At 48.0% G+C, this 16,635-nt stretch overlaps 2 protein-coding genes across 2 annotated transcripts; both read right to left on the bottom strand.

Annotated features, from left to right (window-relative positions):
* Positions 1–2,485: 2,485 nt before the first annotated feature.
* On the bottom strand, positions 2,486–13,241 carry LOC149465104 (uncharacterized). The gene is made up of 5 exons (XM_089673710.1): positions 12,823–13,241; positions 12,540–12,743; positions 12,232–12,450; positions 11,974–12,115; positions 2,486–8,866 (listed from the first exon to the last, which is right to left on the bottom strand). The coding sequence occupies exons 2-5, from the start codon at positions 12,669–12,671 to the stop codon at positions 8,025–8,027; spliced, it is 1,335 nt and encodes a 444-aa protein (XP_089529836.1). The 5' UTR covers positions 12,672–12,743; positions 12,823–13,241; the 3' UTR covers positions 2,486–8,024.
* A 191-nt stretch (positions 13,242–13,432) lies between these two features.
* LOC149465103 (uncharacterized) lies at positions 13,433–16,635 on the bottom strand. The gene is made up of 3 exons (XM_089673756.1): positions 16,565–16,635; positions 14,135–14,243; positions 13,433–13,684 (listed from the first exon to the last, which is right to left on the bottom strand). The coding sequence occupies exons 2-3, from the start codon at positions 14,210–14,212 to the stop codon at positions 13,454–13,456; spliced, it is 309 nt and encodes a 102-aa protein (XP_089529882.1). The 5' UTR covers positions 14,213–14,243; positions 16,565–16,635; the 3' UTR covers positions 13,433–13,453.

The following is a 16,635-nucleotide window of genomic DNA, read 5'->3' as shown; positions in this document are numbered from 1 at the left end:
GATACAAGGCATTTTGACAAGTGGATGACTGCTGGGGGTACATCCCCTAAGCGCACACATAATGAATAGGGGGGGCACACAGTTTGGCTTCTTTGCCCTGGACGCTGGATGCCCCGGCACTGCCTGACCCCCCTCTTGATCCAGCAATGTCCACGAAAGCCTCGGTTCTCCGGGGACTCTCACTCCTAATTGGCTGAGGCATTGGCTCCCTCCCCTAAGCAATCAGGAGTGAGAGTCTCCGGAGAACCGAGGCTTTCGTGGACATCGCATGATCAAGAGGGGGGTCAGGCAGTGCTGGGACATCCGGCACCTGGGGCAAAGAAGCCAAACTGTGCACCCACCCCTCTCCATTATGTGAGCTATGGGGAGGGACCCAATGCCTCAGCCACGCACATAATGGAGAGGGGTGGGGCACGCAGTTTGGCTTCTTTGCCCTGGGCGCCGGATTTCCCAGCACTGCCTGACTCCCCTCTTGATCCAGCGATGTCCACAAAACCCTCGGTTCTCCGGGGACTCTTACTCCTGATTGGCTGAGGCATTGGCTCCCTCTGCTGTCAATCACAGCCAGTGAGCCAATCAGGAGAGGAAGGGGGTGGGGCCGAGCCACGGTTCTGTGTGAATAGACACACAGAACAGTGACTCGGGAGCGAGTCTGCTCGGGTGCCCCCCGAGCCACTGCTCTGCCAAACTGTGCGCCCCCTCTCCATTATGTGTGAGCTGTGGGGTCACTGTTTCCTATGGGGGCACTGGACAGGAGGGAGGAGCCAGGAGAGCTGGCGGGGGACCTAAGAAGAGGAGGATCCGGGCTGCTCTGTGCAAAACCATTACATAGAGCAGGTAAAACCAAGAATTTCCAACCCTGATGATGCCATTGGTTGCTAGGACGTGAGCAGCCATGCAGTCCTTGCCCCCCAGATTTTAGTTGTGCCCCCCCCCCCCTCCTGACCTCTTAGGTTTCATCCCCAAATCCATGAATGGGGTGAGTTGGTGCAAAATTAATGTCCATAATTAGGTCCATAGTCCCACAGGGGGGATAGGGGGTGAAAAGGGCACGATTAGGGGGAGGGGAAGGGGGGACAAGAGCCACTCGGTGGATCCAGTGGAAAGACCACGGGGGACCAAGGAATGGTTAATACTCAAGGCAGCCTCCAAAGTAGAACAGAAGCAGATCTCCAATGTCACATGTAAAAAAATGGAATAAAAGAAGTTGATGTAAGGGGGCACTCTGATGAGGCAATCGATGTAAGGGAGCACTCTGATGAGGCAATCGATGTAATAGGTCATAGGTGGGTGGGTAGGGAGATGTCTATCCAATCCGCTGTGCCCAATGGTGGAGACTGGTGGTACCACTGTTGGTGGTACTGCTCTGTTGTGCCCAATGGTGGAGACTGGTGGTACCACTGGCTGTGGTACTGCTCCGTTGTGCCCAATGGCGGAGACTGGTGGTACCACTGGCAGTGGTACTGCTGCCTCTTTGGTTTGGCCTCAAGGTCGGTTCCATGTGTAGACTTGGAATAATAGGAAAGAAGGAGCACCCAATGTCCAAAGAGACATTTATTGAGAATAGCAAAAATGAGTTTCGAGAGAAAGGACTCTCCCTTCTTCAGGGCTATTGAGCAAGTACAAAAAATATATCTGTTTTTCTGTACATTTTTCGTACTTGTTCAATAGTCCCGAAGAAGGGAAAGTCCTTTCTCCAGAAACGTGTTGGCTCAATGTACTTGTCACTATTCTCAATAGATGCCTCCTAACCTCCCAACAGACTGGCATTCTTTTGGACCTTGGACGCTCCTTCTTTTGGACCTTGGACGCTCCTTCTTTCCTATTATTCTAAACTTATACTGGACATCTTGGTCTGGAGGACGTATGGTATAGTGGTACTTTCCAGGAGAAAACATTACTTTTTTCTGAGCAGCTTTAAAAGGAAGAGTGAGCTGCCAATAGTGATCTGCTACCTTGCCATGGTCTTGAGGAAATAGAGACCAGGGGGTCATATTTTTTAACCACCATTTGATAGGAATAATAACATTTCTGGAGCCTAAGGGGCCAATTTCCGCTCTTTATTCATCTCTGCTACACACGAAACTGGGCAAATCTAAGTACAGTCACACCAGAAAGAGCGCCAGACAAATGATCTGAGAGTCCAGCATTGATTTTTTGGTTCAGTTGGCTGTCTGTTGACCATTCTGTGGTCATTTACTGAACAAATAACTATGTTGGACTCTTGGATCATTTGCTTGGTACTTTTCTGGTGAAACTGTACATAGACTACTTCATTTGGGTGACTCCTCTATTTCCGAGGTGCCCTGTACTTTGTGAAGAGCTCACTAGCTCAAAGTTCTGAAGCCACAAGGTTAGCTTGACAGCCAGGCCTCTAGTATTTTCAGCAGGAGGTCCAGCAATGGCAGCCCTCTTATCAATCTCAATATAGGTGTCATTTTATACAGTGTCATGGGTGTAGGTCAACTTTGAGACAGTAACCTAATAAAGGTGGAATCGGATTTATTGTATCTGTGCTACAGTAACAAGGAGTGAAAAATGACATCCTGCCAGCTGAAGGGCGAGACCTGTGGTGCCCCAAAGCACAGTGGTTCTTGTCCTTTCTGTGGTCATCTACGGACAATGAATCATCATTGGACTCATTGGATTAGTGCTCATTCAGGTGCAACTGAATTTTTAGATTAATTGATTAGCCACCATCAACAACCATGTTGGTCAAGGACCCCTTTCATTGTCCTCCTTTTCAGGGATGAGATAGGGTATGCAAATACCCGTAACAGGGAGAAATGCCACCATCTTTGATCACTCACATTCTCCAGGTTTGAGGACCACCTCAAGAAACAAGGAATGTCCACACGTTCAGCCTTTCAATGATTTTACTGCAGTAGAAATATAATGAACAGTTCTTTACAATGCAACTTTCACCTCCGCTTCTCCAGACCCTATATAAATATTCCACATAGTGCAAGTCCAACATAAAAATCGGATAACCACCCAACTCTTCCACTGCCATTGCTGAAGGTTGCCAACAGGTGGCTTATCCAAATGAATCTGCTATGGGCCTACGCCAAAGGATACACTTCTGAAGGCTACAGGCTTACATATCAGTATACCAGGGGTAGTCTTTTCCCATCACCCCCAGGTTCATCTGGCTCAAGATTATATGACAGACTAGCCCCACCCACTATGTCTGCTCAGGGCAGAGGTTTCCTCAAAAGGGGTACAACCAAATCTGCTACGGGCCTACCCCAAAGGGTTCACTTCTGAAGGCTACAGACTTATATATCAGTATACCAAGGGTTTCCTCTTCCCATCACTCTGCCGCAGGCTCTTCTGGCTCTAGAATATATAAGACAGACTAGCCCCACCTGCTTTGTCTGCCCAGGGGAGGGATTTTCTTAAAAGGGGTACAAACCCCTGCTTGCATTCTCCATTTGGGTGACCCTTATTTTTGTGGGGCCCCACTTATTTTTGAGGTCCCCCATAGGTGGATTCTCCACAACGCAAGTCCCACATAAAAACAGGAAAACCACCCAATTCTTTCATTGTCCTTGCTGCAGGTCCCCCATAGGTAGGTTCTCCAACCAAATCTGCTATGGGCCTAACCCAAAGGGTTCACTTTTAAAGGCTACAGGCTTACATATATACCAGTGTAGCTTTAACCCATCACCCTCTGCCCCAGGCTTTTGTTTATGCAGGACAGACTAGGCCCACCCACTATGCTTGCCCAGGGGAGGCGTTTCCTTAAAAGGGGAACTAAACCCTGCATACATACTCATTTGGGTGACCCTTATCTTTTGTGGGGCCCCACTTATTTTTGAGGTCCTCATAGATTGGTTCTCCACAACGCAAGTCCTACATTAAAATAGGAAAACTACCCAAATCTTCCATTGTCCTGGCTGCAGGTCCCCCATAGGTGGGTTCTCCAACCGAGTCTGCTACAGGCCTACCCTGAAGGGTTCACTTCTGAAGGCTACAGGCTTGCATATCAGTATACCAGCGGTAGTCTTTTCCCATCACCCTCTGTCCCAGGCTCTTCCAGCCCATGATTATTCAGGACAGACTAGGCCTACCCACTATGTCTGCCCAAGAGAGGGGTTTCCTTAAAAGGGGTACTAACCCCTACATACATGCTCATTTTGGTGACCTTTATTTTTGTGGGGCCCCCACTTACTTTGGAGGTTCCCCATAGGTGGGTTCTCCACAAGGCATGTCCAACATAAAAACAGGAAAACCACCCATCTCTTCCATTGTCCTTGCTGCAGGTCCCCCCATAGATGGGTTCTCCAACCGTGTCTGCTACGGGCCTTCCCTGAAGGGTTCATGTCCGGAGGCTACAATCTTACATATCAGTATACTGCAAGTCCAACAAAAAAAAACCCGGAAAACCACCCATCTCTTCCATTGTCTCTGCTGTAGGTCCCCCCCATAGATGGGTTCTCCATCCGAGTCTGCTACGGGCCTTCCCTGAAGGGTTCACTTCTGAAGGCTACAGGCTTACATATCCGTATACCAGGGGTAACCTTTTCCCATCACCCTCTACCCCAGGTTCTTCCGACTCAAAATTATATAGGACAGACAAGCCCCACCTACTATGTTCACCCAGAGGAGGGGTCTACCTAAAAGGAGTACTAACGCCTAACGGGTGACCCTTATTCTTGGGGGGCCGCAACTATGTGGAGAGCCAAAGACGCTAAAGCCATTTGGCTCCACTAATGTCTTCATTTCTGTTGGTGGAGGATCCATTTCCAGCACTTCACCCCAACTTTGTCTTGGTTAAAACCAAGTGGCAGGTTCTTATGTCAAAAAAGGTCTCTTGATGAGTGCGGTGATATAATTTCTTCTCATACTTTGGTGTCACCAGCTATTAACAGTAGATTTATATACCTGAACATTATCCACCAGACTTATTTATGTACACAACCGCAGACGGAAGCGTGCTCAACCACAGACGGAGGCGTGCTCAACCACAGACGGAGGCGTGCTCAACCGTAGACGGAGGCGTGCTCAACCGTAGACGGAAGCGTGCTCAACCGTAGACGGAGGCGTGCTCAACCGTAGACGGAAGCGTGCTCAACCGCAGACGGAAGCGTGCTCAACCGCAGACGGAAGCGTGCTCAACCGCAGACGGAGGCGTGCTCAACCGCAGAAGGTGTACTCAACCACAGACGGAAGCGTACTCAACCGCAGAAGGAGGCGTACTCAACCGCAGATGGAAGCGTACTCAACCGCAGAAGGAGGCGTACTCAACCGCAGATGGAAGCGTACTCAACCGCAGGAGGAGGCGTACTCAACCGCAGGAGGAGGCGTACTCAACCGCAGATGGAAGCGTACTCAACCGCAGGAGGAGGCGTACTCAACCGCAGGAGGAGGCGTACTCAACCGCAGGAGGAGGCGTACTCAACCGCAGGAGGAGGCGTACTCAACCGCAGGAGGAGGCGTACTCAACCGCAGGAGGAGGCGTACTCAACCGCAGACGGAGGCGTACTCAACCGCAGACGGAGGCGTACTCAACCGCAGACGGAGGCGTACTCAACCGCAGACGGAGGCGTACTCAACCGCAGACGGAGGCGTACTCAACCGCAGACGGAGGCGTACTCAACCGCAGACGGAGGCGTACTCAACCGCAGACGGAAGCGTACTCAACCGCAGACGGAAGCGTACTCAACCGCAGACGGAAGCGTACTCAAACACAGAAGAAAGCGTACTCAAACACAGAAGAAAGCGTACTCAACCGCAGACAGAAGTGTACTCAACCGCAGACAGAAGTGTACTCAACCGCAGACAGAAGTGTACTCAACCGCAGACAGAAGTGTACTCAACCGCAGACGGAACTGAACCACAGATGGAAGTGTACGCAACCGTAAACGGAAGCGTACTCAACCGTAGATGGAAGTGTACTCAACCACAGAAGGACTTAGCTCATTTTTCGTGGAGTTGTCCAGTGATATCGGCTTTCTGGAACCAGGTGACCAATTTTTAACAACGTTGCAGCTTCCAATCCCATGTACTCATCCAGCCAAGAGGTCGCGTTATCCAGGAAAGTGCAATTGCCTATATTGGCTCATAATACTTGTGCTGCCCTGGAGTGTAGTCTGATCTCTCCTGCTCTCAAAGCAGAAATAGTGACACATATTTGACCAATTTGTCCACGTTTCCACAGACCAGGAAGACACAGTGTATTACAAGACATTTTCCATATTTTCAGTTGAAAATACGGAAAAGAAAAATTTAAAGCAAAAAATGGCTGAAAGCTGGAATATGGCAGTCATTGGTGAAGTACAGGGGAAATCAGACTACACTGCTGGATGGACATCAGTGGTGACATGACCCCTTCTCCTCATTCCTAGCAGAGTAAGTGGTCTGCAAACTGCGTCCCGGGGACCAGATGCGGCCCTTTGCTTGCTGTTATCCAGCCTTTGGGGCACTATTTCATTTACCGATACCAATAAAGGGGCATAGTTCCTCCCAATGACACCAATGATGGGCCATAGTTCCTCTCAATGACACCAACAAGGGGGCCCAATGGCACTAATGATGCAGCACAATTCCTACCAATGACACCAACAATGGGGCACAGTTCCTCGCAATGACACCAACGACGGGGCACAGTTCCTCCCAATGACGCCAACAATGGGGCCCAGTGACACCAATAATGGGGCACAATTCCTACCAATGACACCAGGGATTGGGCACAGTTCCTCCCAATTATCTCAATGATGGGGCACTATTCCTCCCAATGACATCAACAATGGGGCCCAATGACACCAGTGATGGGGCACAATTCCTCCCAAATATCTCAACGATGGGGCGCAATTCCTCCCAACTGCCTCAACGATGGGGCACTATTCCTCCCATTGACACCAACAATGGGGTCCAATTCCTCCCAATTACCTCAACGATGGGGTACAATTCCTCCCAGTTGCCTCAATGATGGGGCACTATTCCTCCCAATGACACCAACAATGGGGTCCAATGACACCAATGATGGGGCACAATTCCTCCCAATGAAGCCAGTGATGAGGCACCGTTCCTCCCAATTACACCAGTCATGGGACACAATTCCTCCCAATTATCTCAACGATGGGGCGCAATTCCTCCCAATTACACCAGTGATGGGGCACAATTCCTCCCAATTATCTCAACAATGGGGCACAATTCCTCCCAATTACCTCAACGATGGGGCACTATTCCTCCCAATGACACCAACAATGGGGCCCAATGACGGAGCACAATTCCTCCCAATGAAGTCAGTGATAAGGCACAGTTCCTCCCAATTACACCAGTCATGGGGTACAATTCCTCCCAATTATCTCAACGATGTGGCACTATTCCTCCCAATGACACCAACAATAGGGTCCAATTCCTCCCAATTACCTCAACAATGGGGCACTATTCCTCCCAATGACACCAACAATGGGGTCCAATTACACCAATGATGAGGCACAATTCTTTCCAATGACACCAAGGATGGGGCATTGTTTACTCCAACTGATGCTGGGACATTTTCTACTCCTGATGGTCACAGTGTGGCCCCTCTAGCGTCTTTAGGACAGTAAACTGGCCCTTTGTTTAAAAAGTTTGGAGATCGCTGCTCTACCTCACTCCATAGCTAGGGTATGCTGGGCATAGTTAGCTCCGCCCTTCTTATTCATGCTTTAGCCTCCATTTATCACATGTACTGTATTCCGCTGGAGCTAGGCACTCTATGATTTTTATGACCTATATGATGTTCATCTTGCTATGATCTGCACAAGTTTTGGATTAAAGCTTTTTATGATCTGCAAGATGTCATTTGGATTGAGTCACTGGCTGCCAGGCTACTGAGACTGTAGGTTAAATCTCTCTCACCACAACTGGATCAGTCATAGAGATGACACTTTCAGTGCTTAGATGGGGAGGCAAAACAGTAAGCCATAATAAACTTTGCAAAGTTCGATTTCAATAAAGAGCGAGTAGGGGACTCCCACAATCAAAGTGCTAGTGTGTTATTCACGTAGAAAACATTTCCCACACTTGGAACACTATTCTTTCTGGGCCGCGTGTGACCTCAGATGTCTGGTGAGATCAAAACTTTTTGAAAAGCATTTCCTGCACTCGGGGCATGAGTACGGCTTCTCCCCCGTGTGAGACCTTTTATGTACGGTGAGGTCCGTTTTATACACATAACTCTTCCCGCACGCAGGACAGGAATACGGCTTTTCACCCGTATGGTATCTTTGATGATCCGACAGGTAGGACTTCCGTGAAAAACGTTTCCCGCAATGGGAACAGGAAAAGGGCTTCTCCCCCGTGTGAATCCTGTGATGTCTTTCAAGATCCGGTTTACGCACAAAACTTTTCCCGCAATCGGGGCAGGAAAACGGCTTCTCTCCTGTGTGGTGTCTCAGGTGACTCGAAAGATGGGCCCTTTGTGAGAAGCTTTTCCCGCACTTAGGGCAGGAAAACGGCTTTTCACCCGTGTGAGTCCTCTGATGTATGGAAAGAGCCCCTTTCTTTTCGAACCTTTTCCCGCACTGAGGACAAGGGTGCATCTTCTCAGCCTTGTGGATTTTCTGGTGCTCAACGAGGTCCGCTTCGTGTAGAAAAACGACTCCGCAATCTGAACAGATCTGAAGCTCATTATCGTGAGATTTCTTGTGCGCAGCAAGGCCGTGTGTACTTTTAAAGCTTTTCCCGCACTTCAGGCATATGTACGACTTGCTGTACGGCCTCTTCAGTGTGCTATGCGCACTGTGCGGCGCCGGATGGGTATCTGAGGAACTGGATTTGTCTCCTGGATGGGTGAAGTCCTCATCTTCTAACTCATAGTCTGGAGAAAAACTGAGGCCATCCTCGGAGGTCGTCCTGATCTCCCGGCCATGGACTAAAAAGAAAAAAAGAATGAAAAGATGATTGCTAGACATGGGCAGGTTGGTTCACACCACCAGCACAGATGTAACGTCGTGTGGAGGCCCTGTTCAGGGGAGGAGCATTCCTGCACCCAGGAAGAGCCTGCTGTAGACATTATGACCTGGAGTTGAGGATTTGGGTGGCTTGCAAAAGGCCCTTTAGGCCAGGCTAAGAGCTGCCTGAGTGAAGCTATTCCCATAGAGAGTCATGGGAGAAGTGTACCTATGGAGGAGGTGTCTACAGAGAACCCAGTTCTGCCAGTACTAATGCCCCATGGGGGAAGGAGAGACTGTTAGAGGGAGATGGCTGCTCAAGTTCTGCTCATGCTTTCACGTGTGACTGCTGCGTGTCGTACAATAAATGCGATCAACTTTGTAATGTCAAGTATGTTGATGTGACATAGTTAGTTTGGTTGCAAAAAAGATGCAAGTCCATGCAGTTCAACCCACAGAGATGGGACTGTTATGACATCCATCAGTAAAGTGCAGCAAAACCTACTCATATGTCTGGACTGAAGTATAAAGATCGGGAGTCCTGGATTAAGGAACTCAAATATAATTATTGTAGGTACCTAGGGAGGGCGCTACAAGTAAACCAGATTCCACATTTATTCGGTTTCTTTCTTCTCAAAGGTGACCTACACCCTTGATGTTGTATTAAATGATGCCTCTAATGAGAGAGCCAGGATGGCGGCCATTGTTGTCAGGCTAGAGGCCACCAGAGGCCTGGCTGTACTTTGGATCAATGAACTGGAATCAAGTATGAAGCTCTGGAGTCCTGGATTAAGGAACTCAAATATAATAATTGTAGGTACCTAGGGAGGGCGCTACAAGTAAACCAGATTCCACATTTCTTCGGTTTCTCTCTTCTCAAAGTTGACCTACACCCTTGACGTTGCATTAAATGACGCCTCTAATGGAGAGAACCAGGATGGCGGCCATTGTTGTCTGGCTAGAGGCCACCAGAGGCCTGGCTGTCAAGCTAACCTTGTGGCTTTAGTACTTTGGGTCAATGAACTGGAATCAAGTATGAAGCTCCAGAGCCCTGGATTAAGGAACGCCAATATAATAATTGTAGGTACCTTGTGTTTTATTTGCTGATAGTCTTTAGCAACTTCTACCGTAACTGTAGGGCATGCACGTTTCATCTTGGTTGGGCTTCTTGCACCCTCACTCTCTGACCTTCGGTGGGACACATTGACCAAATAAAGAAATGCAGTACTTGCATACTTCAGTTACAGTAGAAGTTACGAAAGACTATCAGCAGATAAAATACAAGGTACCTACAATTATTATATTGGAGTTCCTTAATCCAGGGCTCCGGAGCTTCATACTTGATTCCAGTTCATTGACCCAAAGTACTAAAGCCACAAAGTTAGCCTGAAAGCCATGCCTCTGGTGGCCTCTAGCCAGACAACAATGGCCGCCACCCTGGATCTCTTCATTAGAGGCGTCATTTAATACAATGTCAAGGGTGTAGGTCAACTTTGAGAAGAGAGAAACCGAAGAAATGTGGAATCTGGTTTACTTGTAGCGCCCTCCCTAGGTACCTACAGTTATTATATTTGAGTTCCTTAATCCAGGGCTCCAGAGCTTCATACTTGATTCCAGTTCATTTACCCAAACTACAGCCAGGCCTCTAGCCAGACAACAGTGGTCGCCATCCTGGATCTCTCCATTAGAGGCGTCATTTAATACGTCAAGGGTGTAGGTAAACTTTGAGAAGACAGAAACCAAATAAATGCGGAATCTGGTTTACTTGTAGCATCCCCCCAAGTTAGGTGGCTAGGCTACATTTAGTTTTTGGGTTCACTGCAGTCAACAGAGCAGTACTCCATTGTTTTTTTGTGGTCAGATATTCCTAGGTGGGTATTTGGTTTCTCTCACCTGCTTCTGGGGAAAGCTTCTAGAATACAGGACAGGCAGAGTCTAATGTCCGGTACGAATATTTATCAAACCCCAGCATCTCCCTGGAAGGGGGCATCCAGAAGGTGGCTGGGGAGGTGATAAATGCTTGGAAGGTCTTTCCAGTGTTTTCTTTTCTTTCCAGGAAGGGTTCCAGATCTCCTGTCCTGGAAAAAAGAATTGCAGTCTGGGCCTCAGCAGGTGCCGGTTTGAGGGATTGATAAGGGATTATTACTGGGGGACATCATACTGAAGTCGGGGTCTGGAGAAGGATCCTTTATCTCCTTCACGGAGGATCTACCTGTGTGTGGTACCCATTAGGTGATGCTAGTTTAGGGTAAATTTATTTTTGGCTCATGGTAGTGAGTTCACCTGAATTTCTGTGGGTTCAGTGTGAGGTCAGGCTGGATGACTCAACAGGTTGGAACTCTATTGCCTCCACCTGGTTCTGGAGGTCCATGGAAGCTTCCAGAAGCCAGTAGGCAGAAAGGTGGAGACCTCAATCTGCATATTCATGGGGGTCTGACCAATCTCAAGCTAAGAGGCCCTGGTAATGTGTGGTATGCTCGCCCATAAATATGAGAGTCATGCTAGCAGGGGAGTCCAGTGGAAGATGGATTGCTGAGATGTGTTGCTATGTGGCCTGGGAGGGAGCCCTGATTTGGGAACTGTAGTATGTGTCTGCTCCTCTAAGAATTTTCTGCTCTAGGTTTGTCCTCCCATTGATTTCCAATATGGTTTTGGAGTGTCCTATGACCCTAAACCCCTCTCCATGTTCTTCAGCAATAAGTAGTAGAAAGACATCCCTTAGATTGAGCCATTATTATTGGCGAGACTGTGCTTGTGACTGGCAGCCTCTGGCAAGGGGGACCTGGGTATATTCTCAGGGGCCCCTTTGGGAGTGAGCGTTACATACTTTATCTGTTCTACCGCAACAAGGAATGAAAAATGACATTTTGCTGCCAGCTGAACCCCAGAATCTTCATAGATACATAGTGTCTTCAGCACAGAGAATGAGATTTATCTGAGAGAAAGAAGATCTAATGTGCAGGATAGGGAACATGGTTCAGGAAAGTGACCAGGGTATTGCAGGCTGATATCCCCCCGCCCCCACCCTACTCTGGACCAATCAGTGAGCAGTATGGGTGGAGGAATGGATTTAATGTTCATGACCCACCTGTGCTGATTTCTGTAGGAGTGTCCTCCTCTATAAATGTCCCCGTTATTCCATCCTCCTCCATAGACTGCTGATCATCCCTCACATACGCCTCTTCTTCTTCTGATTTCACCTCAACTTTTATATCTATCAGATCTTCACCCTAAACCAAGAGAAGGAGAGAAAATATCATCTGTAATGATGGGACATCACATAGACAAATATCATCTTGAAGGGTCTGTCTCCTTGTTCATGTTTTAGATGCTCCATCCCACCAACCTGATAATGTTGTGCATAATTGTGATCTTCCTGTGTGGAGTCCCAATAATACAAAGGATGGGGACCTCTATCTTGGGGGTTTCCATAGCTGGGTGACTCCACCATGGTGTCCTGGTATAGATCTTTTAGGAACTCTGACTCCTCCATCACCTCATCCTCATCATCCTCCTCTTTTATCTCTTCTTTAATAACAACTTTAAAATCACTCAGGTATCCACCCTGAATATATAATAAAAATGACATCAATGGTAACAATGCAGATAATGTACAGATCCTAATGATACTATCAGTGATTGTTCCTCATCTACCTGATGATGGTGAGGGATAGTGTGACCTTCCTGTGTGGAATCCCGGGAATACAGAGGATGGGGACATCTCTCTGGTGGGTTCCTGGTATTAGGTGGCTCCATTATATCCTTGTGTACTGAAATATCTTCCATCACTCCATACTCTTCATCCTCCTCTGTAAACTCTTCTTTAACAATAATATTATATTGCCCGAGGATTCCACTCTGAATATATAATAAAACTTTTATTGTAACAAACATGCTGTGTATAAATCATATCTACCAAGAATTGTTCCTCGCCTACCTCATTATGGTGAGGGATGGTGTGACCTTCCTGTGTGGAATCCCAGGAATACAGAGGACGGGGACATCTCTCTGGTGGGTTCACATGACTGGATTCATCTACCTGATGGTGAGGGATGGTGTGACCTTCCTGTGTGGAATCCCGGGAATACAGAGGACGGGGACATCTCTCTGGTGGGCTCCCATGACTGGATCCATCTACCTGATGATGGTGAGGGATGGTGTGACCTTCCTGTGTGAAATCCCGGGAATACAGAGGACGGGGACATCTCTCTGGTGGGCTCCCATGACTGGGTCCATCTACCTGATGATGGTGAGGGATGGTGAGACCTTCCTGTGTGGAATCCCAGGAATACAGAGGACGGGGACATCTCTCTGGTGGGTTCCCATGACTGGATCCATCTGTAGGAAACACACACACTGACTGAATCCATTGTTTCTATGTGTTTATCAGATGATGGGGGATCTAGGTGGAGCCTCTGTACTGCTCTCTCCTTTCCAATAAAGTCTCCTCTTACCCGGTGATGTGAGGGGCGGCTGATTGTCCATCATGACGTCCTTGTAGAGGTCCTTGTGTCCTTCTAAATACTCCCACTCCTCCATGGAGAAATAGACAGTGACACCCTGACACCTTATAGGAACCTGACACACACAATGATACAGTCACCATCCAGACACATCCCTTGTCTGTTACTGGAGAATGTCCCAGAATTCCCGGCACCGCTCACCTCTCCTGTCAGCAGCTCCATCATCTTCTTGGTGACTTCTAGAATCTTCTCCATGTTGTGTCTCTCAGGGTTTAGGGAGTCACATGGGGGCACTGTGATGGTCATATGATCACCTGACTTCAGAAGAGGAACTCTCTGTATTGAGGAACCAATAGGAACATCATGTTAGACTCCCAGAATCCTCCTCACCTCTCCGGTCAGGTCTGTGTGATGTCATGTGACCTCCCAGAATCCTCCTCACCTCTCCGGTCAGGTCTGTGTGATGTCATGTGACCTCCCAGAATCCTCCTCACCTCTCCGGTCAGGTCTGTGTTTTATTAATAGAGATGAGAGTGATGTCATGTGACCTCCCAGAATCCTCATCATCTCTCCGGTCAGGTCTGTGTTTTATTAATAGAGATGAGAGTGATGTCATGTGACCTCCCAGAATCCTCCTCACCTCTCTGGTCAGGTCCGTGTTTTATAAATAGAGATGAGAGTGACGTCATGTGACCTCCCAGAATCCTCATCATCTCTCCGGTCAGGTCTGTGTTTTATTAACAGAGATAAGAGTGATGTCATGTGACCTCCCAGAATCCACCTCACCTCTCCGGTCAGCAGATAGATGATCTCCAGGGTGAGGTTTAGTATCCTCTCAGTCATGTGACTCCGGTCCTCCTCCATCCTTAGTGGTCATGTGATCTATACAGGTTTCCTGTAGACCAATAGGTTATAACAAAGAATGATCCGGACTGTACTGTATGAAAACACCAAACTACCACCCCTAAAACAAAAGCCCACTAAGTAAAAAATCTATTTAACCTAAAATAAAAGAAACCCCAATTTATCGCACCTCTGAAACAGGAAGTCTTGCAGCAAAAGAAGAAGAAGCCTCCAATGCACTGACACCATGGCTGCTCAGTGCCCCCTTTTATAGTGAGGGGCTGACTTATCCAAAAACCTCCTTTCGGCAATTCTAAGCCCGCTGACCATCTCAAGCAGTGCATTATGGTTTACAAACACAGGAGGCAGTACACACAGGCTCCATCATCTGCTTCTCCCCAAGTCTCACATGTCCCACATCATTGCTCTTCCGCCTCAGTATGGCCCCAGCATTGACCTTCGTCCTTGAGCTCAGGGCCCTCCATCTCTTGGTAGCTTATCTGGAGTCCTTTCCTGGGCTCTGGGCTGCCCTCTCTTCCCCGCCATGGTTCACGCAAGTCCATGGGGCAGGGACAAAGTCTATGCAGCCAATCACATTTCTGCTACCTCGGCTCTATCTAGCCGCACTGTCCAATCAAACAGTGCGGAGGAGAGGAAGGGAGATGAAGGGATTTCCAGCATCCTTGCAACTATGCCTGGGATGAGCAGGTCCTCAACCCGAAAGGAGCCAACAGCCAGGGAATCAAGGACAAGGTCTACATCCAGGGGAACTTTAAAAGTGGAGACAGCCTCCTCAATCTGGGGACTGTCCCTGGAAAATGGAGATGTCTGGTCACCCTAATCTAAAGGAAAAAGCGGTCAGATTTTTAAAATCTCTGTAGGGGAGGCCCAGCGTCTTCCAGCATGAGACCAGTGAAGGCACAAGGGCATGCACATGGGTGCACATGTACTCTCGGCACTAGTATTGGTGCCAAATGGCCTATATAAGCTGGAGCTTCTGGTTTATCTGCAACCTGACCTGCTACTTCTGCCTTCTCGTGTATGACCAGGCTTGCCTTTGACCCATCTTTTGATCCTTGTCTGCCCGTTGTGACCTCACTCTGTGCTTTATACTTCACTCTCTGTCTTCTGATTTTGTAGCTTGTTGTCCATTTAATAGCTGACATTGTCCTCTATCCTGACCCTGTCCTTGCCTTTCGATTTGGCACCTTGCCTTCCAGCTGTTGACAAGCTTCATCTTGTGTTCTAGCTGCCTCAGCCTTCCTATGTATGACCTGGCTAGTCTTTGACCAGTCTTTTGATCTTTGCCTCCATGTTGTGACCTCAGCCTGTGTTTTGGACATCACTCTCGGTCTTCTGATTTTGTACCTTGCTGCCTGCCTGTCAACTGACCTTGGCCTGTAGTCTGACTCTTGCCCTTGCCTTTCAATTTGGCAAATTGTTGCCTGGCTGTTGACAACCTTCATCTTGTGTTCTTGGTACTTCTGCCTTCCCATGTATGACTTAGCTTGTCTTTGACCGGTATTTTGATCTTTGGCCTCCTGTTGTGACCTCAGGCTATATTTTGGATTTTACTCTTGGCCTAGCTGCCCACCTGTTAGCCGACCTCGTCCTTGCCTTTTGATTCAGCACCTTGCTGCCTGGCTGTTGACCACCATCATCTGGTGTTCTGGCTTCTGATCAGGTGCTGGTTGCAACATCCCCCCTCAAAGGGCTCTGTGCCCTCACATCTCCGGTCACCTTGGACAGGTTGTGCAAAAGAAGCCCCCTTTTCAGCTGGATCTGCACCAAGTACAAGACAATCCCCATCTATCTGTGTCCTACTGAGGAGATTTCCCTTCATATCTGGTCCTAAAGATGAAACTGGAAGTGAGAAGAAATTTCTTCAAAGTGGGGGAAAGGAGGGAACATGTATCCCCATCGGAAACGTTCCTCCTCGCCTTCCTGCTTTGATTAGAAATGTCACGTTTTTGGATGTACCATCATTTTCAGGCCACAAAGACCAACAGAGATCGATCTTCCTAATGGGGACAGAGACAGCAAGAAAAAAAATCCTTCCACACTCCAACCAAAATGAACAAAAAGAAAAGTTTTTTTATTAGATACATTACAAGGCTGGATCCACCTCACCCCCCAAAAAAAAAAAAAAAAGGCTCCGTCCACCAAACCCAATAAAAAAGTAGCGGCATACAGAGAGATAAATTTCGAACCAGAATCTCCATGTTCTGACAGACTGACAACGTGGTTAAATATATTCTGACAGCTTTGATATATATATTTTTATATATAATTTGGTGTAGTCATGTCTGCTAATGATAGAAGGAGACCCAATGGAGGGTTACTGGGTGTAAATATAAAATAAGATCTTATTACCTCCTCTGCTGCCAGTTCCACCAATGTCTCCTCTCTACTTCCTCCCGACTCAACTCTCACCTGGAATTTCT

The sequence above is a fragment of the Staurois parvus genome, unplaced genomic scaffold (genome assembly GCF_062004578.1).
Source record: "Staurois parvus isolate SC_StPar_1 unplaced genomic scaffold, SC_StPar_1.0 ptg000144l, whole genome shotgun sequence".
NCBI lineage: Eukaryota > Metazoa > Chordata > Amphibia > Anura > Ranidae > Staurois > Staurois parvus.
This window is presented reverse-complemented; position numbering and strand designations above follow the sequence as displayed.

Coding starts and splice junctions, on each gene's coding strand:
- LOC149465104 (XM_089673710.1), bottom strand. CDS start 12,671: ATGGAAGATATTTCAGTACACAAGGATATAATGGAGCCACCTAATACC. Junction 12,451..12,539: donor CTATCCCTCACCATCATCAG/GTAGATGAGGAA, acceptor TTATATATTCAG/GGTGGATACCTGAGTGATTT. Junction 12,116..12,231: donor ATTATGCACAACATTATCAG/GTTGGTGGGATG, acceptor CTCTTGGTTTAG/GGTGAAGATCTGATAGATAT.
- LOC149465103 (XM_089673756.1), bottom strand. CDS start 14,212: ATGGAGGAGGACCGGAGTCACATGACTGAGAGGATACTAAACCTCACC. Junction 13,685..14,134: donor TCTATCTGCTGACCGGAGAG/GTGAGGTGGATT, acceptor TCCTCAATACAG/AGAGTTCCTCTTCTGAAGTC.